Source organism: Schistocerca piceifrons, chromosome 1, assembly GCF_021461385.2.
Source record: "Schistocerca piceifrons isolate TAMUIC-IGC-003096 chromosome 1, iqSchPice1.1, whole genome shotgun sequence".
Taxonomy (NCBI): domain Eukaryota; kingdom Metazoa; phylum Arthropoda; class Insecta; order Orthoptera; family Acrididae; genus Schistocerca; species Schistocerca piceifrons.
The window spans coordinates 150,368,721-150,377,214 of NC_060138.1; the positions used below are offsets into that span (position 1 = coordinate 150,368,721).

General features: G+C 36.7%; 1 protein-coding gene across 1 annotated transcript; it reads left to right on the plus strand.

Moving 5' to 3' along the window:
• The first annotated feature begins 1,450 nt into the window (after positions 1-1,450).
• Positions 1,451-3,281, plus strand: LOC124792810 (inhibitor of growth protein 1). The gene has a single exon (XM_047257970.1). The coding sequence runs from the start codon at positions 1,539-1,541 to the stop codon at positions 2,490-2,492; it is 954 nt and encodes a 317-aa protein (XP_047113926.1). The 5' UTR covers positions 1,451-1,538; the 3' UTR covers positions 2,493-3,281.
• Positions 3,282-8,494: the final 5,213 nt, after the last annotated feature.

Consider the following 8,494-nt stretch of genomic DNA (forward strand, 5'->3'; position numbering starts at 1 on the left):
ATAAATTGACATACTTCACGGCGTAGTGCTTTGTTTTCCTATTGAACACCAAGTATTTCGCCAAGATGACGGACTACTTTAAAGTAGAGTTTAGTAACTTCCTGTATAAATCGCTTATACTTAGGCCGAATCCACACAACGGAGACAACAGAGCTGACCGAATATGTGGATCGATGAAATAGTAATGGAAGCAATGTTGGCCCCAATCTAGGCGCGAATCCGTCGCTTGTCGGTATTTCGACGTTGAAGAACCTTGAGGCAATATCGATACGCTAACCACACATTGGCGTGAACTGTGATTGCTTTCCATCATCGTAGCTTCGGCGTAGAAGTCATTTATTTCGCTCGTTCGTTCACTTGAGTGAATATTTTGAACAGCAAAATCAAGCTTTTGAAACTGTTTCCTGCAGCAAGAAGTAGAAGTGCCACTGCCAAAAAAACTTCAGCAGGTATAGCCTCCATCCAAAACGTCTCTCTCTTTTTTTTTTATTTTGGGTTCAATCGTTTGAAGAAGCGGCTCAAAATCTGTCATTTACCTACGACAAAAGCTATGGAATTGCCCAGAGGATTCACGATTATAGTGGTCTAATAACTTACGTCCGTCATACCTGTCCCAAAAATGATAAATAAAATCAAGCCGGTAGAATTTTATTTATAGCATATGATAGCTTATACCATATTTAAAACTTGGTGATTTCAGTATGTGTGAAGTGATATAGCTATAGAATTTTTTGTGTGATTTCCTTTTTTTGTTTTGTAATGGGTAAATGTAATTATTCATGCTCAATGACCGCGATCTGTACGCCAGACATGTTGACATTGGTCCTATACGAATTCAAGTGAATGTTGGCTCCGTTGAGCAGCCGTTGTCTTAATACTCGTAATAGGACAGCGGTACATTTCTTAGTCCTTTTTATCTCGGTTTTCGTTAGAGTGCAATGGGAGGAACCCTTCACCACGTGCCTCAAAGTGGTTTGCGGAGTGTAAATGTAGAAGTCTATACTTATAGCTTGTTGCTATGAATTGATAATGTTTTATACAGTGAAAACGTATCTTTTAATATCTTTAAAAGCGACCAATAGGCATGCTTTCTCTTTTAAAACATTTACATATCGAAATGCAAACTGTAATAACTCGACCTACATTCAATTCTCCCGCTCACCGTACTTTGTTGCTATTTTGCGGTATTACTTTGACTTTTCAGAAATTATGACAGAGAGAGCCAACGATATAACAAGAGGCTTTTCTCATTTTTTCACAATAAAATTATTTTTAATTCATAGTAGTGAGTATAAGAAAATGTTGTGTCATATGTGCGTTATTTTGTCAAATCACAAACGTAATATACATGTATTTCTAGTATCTACGACGTAAACATTTACGACATTTCGTTTACTGTTCAGGATTTGGTGCCATCTTTACAGTGGGATCTTTGGTACAGTCTATTCTTGTTCTTGAATGTGGTTGTTGTCATTGATGGCAGTCAATGGTTGTGTCGTATTAAGACAGCGGTGTTAGTGGTAGTTAGTTTAGTAAGTATGTTGAATCAAGCTGCTGTTGAAGCATTATACTCCGCTACTTACGTAGAGAATTACCTCGATTGTGTGGAAAACCTTCCGGACGATTTACAGAGGCTGATTTCTCGTATGAGAGAGCTGGATGTAACGTATCAGGCTTATTTGAAAGAAGTGGAACAACATCAGGAATCCTCGCGTTCGGAAGGAGATTCCAGTGCCAGGCGGCGTAATTTGCTTAGGATACAACAGTCCTTAATTGCTGCTCAGGAAGTGGGCGATGAAAAATTACAGATAGTCCAACAAATACAAGATCTAATTGAAAATAAATCTCGACAGTTAGATCTGGACTATAGAAATCTAGATTTTCGGAAAGATCAGGAAAATCATGAGCCTAATCGCGAAACTCACAATCATCATGGTAGTTCCAGCAGTGTGGCAGGCGGTGGTAGCACAAGTACAGGGACTGGGGAACGACAGTCTAAACGCGCTAGACGTACGTTAACTGAAAGTGTCACAGGTTTGGATATTGTTAACACATCAGAAGTTTCTGTCCCGGAACCTGCAGCAACGCGAAGCAGTACGGGTGGTGGAAATACGTCTAGCAACGCAACTTGCAACAGTAAAAAAGGTAACAGTACAAGCAAAAAGAAAAAACGTAAATCGCGACAGTCCCAACAGCAAGTACAACAACAGCGTGAAGATACCCCGCCCCAAGATGATGAACTGGCCATCGACCCCGATGAACCAACATATTGTTTGTGTGACCAAATATCGTATGGTGAGATGATCCTCTGTGATAATGACCTCTGTCCGATAGAGTGGTTTCATTTCTCTTGTGTTGCTCTTGCTACAAAGCCCAAAGGTAAATGGTTTTGCCCCAAATGTCGTGGTGATAGACCGAATGTAATGAAGCCGAAAGCACAATTTCTAAAAGAGCTTGAACGATACAATAAAGAGAAAGAAGAAAAAGCGTAATGAATGGGTGGCATGCACTCTGTGCAGTGAATCACAGCGTTTGTGTGTTTTTTTTTTCTTTTTAGTACTGTACTGTGGAATTATTCAGTCAGTCTGTATATATACTGGTGTAGAAGATAGTACTAAAATCTCTTCATTGCTTTTGCCGTTTTTGGTTGAGAGTTTAACAGGTTCATGTGCATACAAAAGTAAGCGTCTGTTTTTATTACGGTACTGTCAAACATGTACTGTACACACTTCTGAATATATTTTCTCATTGTGAAGAACATTACAGACAAGATTTTTACTTATTGCCTTGTTCTGTACACTAACGTTTTCTCACATCTGGTACACAAAGATGCTTAGGTAACAATAATTTGTGGCCATAGCAGTGATCCTTTGTGCAGCCGTACAAACATTCTCAATAGCAAACATTCTTCTGTTGTGTGACATGTTTGTTTAAATGGTCTGAATCAGAATTATATTTAAAATCTGTTTATTTATTTATTTTTCCCACACTGGGATTAAAGTTTTATTTGCATGTAAACATGAAACTATGCCTATTTTTTTCCTTCTTTGTGAAAAAGTGCAGTAAATTAAAGGTAAATACAGAGTTCACTTTGTACAAAGCTTATATTATTAAAAGCTGAACTCTGTAGTTCCTGCCGTACATAAAAATAAATAGATTGAGAAATGATGACTATCAGTATTTTCCCCCAAGCAAAAAATGCTGTTTGTGTTCTCATTTGCGCCTAATAGTTTATATGCAACTTTTTATATGTTAAATAAATTTATCGGTGAACAACTGTATCATGCTTTTAACTGATTCAAAATGAAAACTTTATCCACTGTTAAATTTTGTGTTGTTGTATGGTGACCAGCATTTGCGGTAAAGTTATATAGGCCCATGACTAAAAGATGTGTGGGAGTTGTGGATGTGAAGATGATGTTTGAGAGGTGTCATTGTATGAAATACATTGGTGTCTTGTATATGCTAATGTTAGGGAATCAAAGTATGAATTATTATCTTCCACACATTTGACATTTATTCTCTGCATTTGTTGTTCTGGGAAGTTTACTTTGTGTGGATGTACATTTTAACATGGAGTAAAAGGGAGAATAACAATTATTTTAAGATTCATTCAGAAAAGGGTCTGTAGTACATGTTTTGCAAAGTGTTTCAAAATTAATTTTGTGAATTCAGGTTTTGTAATGGGCACAAAGTGAAAAACACTTTTATAAGACCTCAAGTTTACAGTGGGCCACCCATATCTTTGCTATAATAATAATAACTATTTTAGATAATATGTTTTTCTCCCACATATTCTGTGAAGGTGGAGTAGCTATTTACTGTGAAATTGTTAGTTACTACATTTGCTTTCTCCGCTGAGGGTCATCATTACATTTCAATAACAGTGGTGAGCAAGGGATATATTTTGAAGGAAAAAAAAAAGAAAAAAAAAGAAATACATATACTGTATAGTCTAAAAATATCAGAGTTTCATGAAATTAGTGTACCTTGTATCCCCAGAAGTAATGAGAGAGGGGAACATATTTTAGATGCTGGTGTTTCTATTGCAGCAGTCATATGTTTCACAATCAGTCACATAACCCCAGTTTGTATTTGTGTCTATGACAAAGAACAGATGTTGCCTCATCTCTGTCGATGACGATTGTTTTATGTCTTGTAGGTTTGATGCAGCCAGCAGCCTTTTGTGCTACACAGTTGAAACCTGGCTGCTAGTTGCTGCAGCCCTTCTTTTTCACTACGAAGTGTAAAAGTGTGTGAGGGAAATTTAGGAATGTCAACCATACAGTGTCACACATTATTTTGCAAGAACATAGGTTTCAGTGTTTAGTCCAAGAATACATTGTGTTGCAAAAAGTTTGACTTCCATTACAGTAGTTTAATTTGAGACTTCTACCTAGCAATAGGAATATAGTGTAGGTCAATGTGAGACAAAGTGTTCCATCCTACAGAACCTGTTAGTAACTATTGTTGCTCAGTTTCACTCAGAAATGTTAATATCGCTCCATGGAATTTTGAACAACAGGATGTTCGTAACTTCCCTACTGCAGTATTTTTGAGCAGTTTACAGCCTGTGTTCAGGTAAAAATAACTTGATTTTATTCTTATATCCAACCTGCTTGAATAGCTGCATATGGAAGCAAGTCTCCCAGGACTCTGGCATGTGCACCAAGCCTAGATCTAATCCGCCTCTCAGCTGATGATGAGGGCCACTTTACTGGCCAGCCTGGATGTGGTTTTTTAGTTGTTTTCTCACATATGTCTAGGTGAGCACTGAGCTGGTACCCATGTCCTGCAACAGTTACACAGTTGGAAAACCTCAAATGTTGGCACACTTTTGGATGGATAACACATCACACACACACACACTTGGTGTACATCAATTCAGTCCCCAGCTGGTGAAGGAGTGGTGACAGGAATGGTGCCCGGCCTCCCTCTAACATTAACAATGCCAATTATGATATAACCTTGCTGACCCAGTATAGACACAGGATAAAGACAAAAGGAAAATAAGAGATTTGAAATGTTCAGGTTAAGTAATGCTATTTTTGGTGTCAGTATGGGGACAGCCTCACTAATTGGATAAAAAAGATACTGCACACTGGAGTTGTTCTAAAGTGCTGCAGAATTGACTTCCTAGCAATCATTGGTAACATGATATTCCTAATAAGGCTTTAATATGTTTTGATTGATAGTGACATTGTAGTATCAAATTCAGTGCAGTGTATTTTACTGTTGTGGTGATGTTGCGCGTAGGTGTATTGGTAAATTTATTTTATCCATCTGAGAGAAAAGTTCAGTCCATTGGAGTTTGCACCTTTTTTCCTACATCGTCAAGGCATGGGGATGAAATTTTGGTGAGTACCAGGCCGCGTGGGTATCGAGAATAATGAACTGAGGGATATATCAGCCAAGACTTCCTGTACAATACCAGTTGTATACTACATGTAAAACCCCTCTACATTCTCTATTATTGTTGGATAGCTGGGTCATGCCTCATAGTGGGCGAGGAGTGGCTGAAAGTTAGAGACAAGACATGGTCAGTAAAACATTTTGGGAGAATGCACTCAGTTTGATAGTCTGAGTGGGACCATTGATTTAAATAAGACTTTTCCTTTTATGTTGAGCTGTGACTGAGCCTGTGAAATGATTAGTTTCATTTACATGATAAATCGTAAATGAGGTTAAAATATGGATCCCCCTCTGAAGTCTTGGTTGTGGTGACACACTGATCTGTAGCACAGCCTGAGGTCTAGGTTTCTTTATGAGGAGACTTCATGAGCTGGCAAAGCCAATGAATGTGAAAGCATAATAAAGGTAGTTTTACCAAATTAACAGGTACCACAGACTAATGTTCAAGTTTGAGGCATGTTGAAAAACCTAAGGGGGGGGGGGGTCTCCAATTTGTAACTTTTACCTGTAATGGTGTGAAAGAAGTAATTTTACTTTCACATTGCAGGTTAGTTTGTAAATATGGCTACATGCTGGGCATTTGAGTCTTTTATTTATTTATTATTAAGAGACACAGGTGTGAGTTAGTTATTTGTACCCACCATCTTTCACTCTTTACAGTAATAGACATTTTTTGTGCTGAGTGGAAGGAGTTGTCAGGGAGAAACTTTTTCAGTTTCTTTTCAAAACTTACTTTGTATCTGTCACATTTTATATCATGGGGGCAAAAATTTCTGTTACTCATGGGAATAAAAATTTTTGTTACAGCACTGTGCAACGTGTGTTGTGCAAAAGACAACCTTAATGAGTGTCAATTTTCCCTTCTGGTATTGTTATTGTACTGGTATGTCATACTTCCTTTTGAACTGAAGTGGCCTTTTTACAACAAACTCCATGAGAGAATAAATTTACTGTGAAGAATTGGTCAGAAGATCTAACTCCTTAACTAGACGTCTACGAGAGATCGTGGCCGAACACATATTATTCTTACTGCACGTTTTTGACCAATGAAGACTTAAGATAAATTACCCCAGAACATTATTCCATATGACATTGTAGGAATGAGCAATGCAAAATATGTCAGCTTATTGATTTCTCTCTCCCCAAGATTTGCAATAAATGTAAGTGAAAATATGGCTGAACTAAGTTGTTACAGGAGTTCCAAAATGAGCTTTTTCCAATTTAAATTCTCATCAGTATGGACAACTCTAGATGTACAGAACTGTATACGTTCTTTCATTTTGAAACAGTCAGATCATTCCAGAAAACCAATCAGTTATACTTTTAAGAACATTGTCTACTATTTATTTTGTTGCTGTATGTATGTCTGGTTTGATAATAATATTAGTGTCATCTTCAAAAAGAACTAATTCTGCTTTCTGTAATTAGATGAAAGACCATTTACTTATGTGAGGAACAGTGGCATTTGAAGTTTGGGAACTGCTTATGTGATTTCTCCCGTCAGAGGATTCCCTGATGATTAGGGAATAGTAGTACACAGTGAAATGTGGTACACAGTGAAACAGTCCATTTCAGCTCTTCATAATAATATTATTTGTTCATGTTGATATCACTATATGTTGTCCTGTATCAAAGACCTCTTTGACTGTAATGACAGAAAATCTGGTCAGTTGTATCCTTCCTCATATATTATTGTATCTTTTTGAGAGTCAGAAATTACAATTAACATATATATGTAGAAGTTAAATATCCCACAATACATAAAGATAAGAGTAATTTTCTTCTCGTGATCAACTGTACAGTTTGGATGTGGTAGACATGTAGATTATGAATGTTAACAATGTAGTGGATGTGTTTGTTTACACAGTGAAACTCTTGTGTACTGTACATAGTGAGACATTGTAGACTCTTGAATGCGGAGACATTCAAGCCTATGACAGTGTATCAGTTTGCAAAGTGTGTTAGGGAAAGTTTTCTTGAGGCAGTGACACACAGATGTAATTTCTGGGTTTCGAAAATGTGGAATTTATCTTCCTAATGTCAAGGGTCATTATCTCTAATGAGTCAGATTTCCTTGTGTCTGCAGTTTCATACCACATCGTAATTTTGATGGTGTGCATAACACAGTAGATCACTTTCAAACACTTTGTGAAATAATAAGCAGGCATAGTCCATATCAATTCAGGTATGTTGAATTTAGCATACATTAAAATGAAGTACTAAGTAAGAAACACACATTTTTTTGTTTTCTCAAAAAAAATTTCTACTCAGAGATACAGCCCTCCAAAGATGACACTGCACATACCAGTTTGACGATGCTAATTTTGGAAAAATTTTAACATGAGGTATCTCTGGAACAGTTCCAGATATTTTGTGTTTTTTTGAAAGAGAATTGCTTTATGATTACAAAGAAATCGTCCATTTGGACTTATCTGTCAAAGTTATTTTGCTGTAGTGTTGTGAACATTTTTTATGATTTATGGAAAAAAAAATTTTCTTCAAAAATGCCAATCCATAAAATTTTGATATCGTCCCCATTGGTTAGTACCGTATAGTTCTACGTTCTCTGAAAAAGAGAGCTTCCACTTTTAGGTTGAACAGGTTTTGTAAACAATGAAATTTTTCATATAGTTCTGAATTCCCTGAAAAGGAGAGCTTCCACTTTTAGGTTGAACAGGTTTTATAAACAATGAAATTTTTGCCATACATAAAACTTGTTTTATTACCACATTATCACGTAACAGGCCCATAAAAATCAAAACCTAACCTTATTTAACATAATTTTAGTTTTGAAAGATGAGTAAGAGACTCATTTTTCAAGTGTCTTAAATGGTTTCAAAATGTATGTGGAAGGTCCAAAGACTTAGAGGTTTCAATTTATACAACTTCTGTGCACTCTGTTTTATATTGGCATTAGCTAGTCAGTGAACTAAAAATGTGTTCTACTGCTTCAGTATCTTCCTTTGATATTGGGTGATGCCTTCCTGTTGAACCAATAGGAACTGGAGGATTTACGATCTTCAAAACATTGTGAACAAGAAGTGAACACTGATGGTGGTGTTTCTGTCTTTCAGCTGGAAAC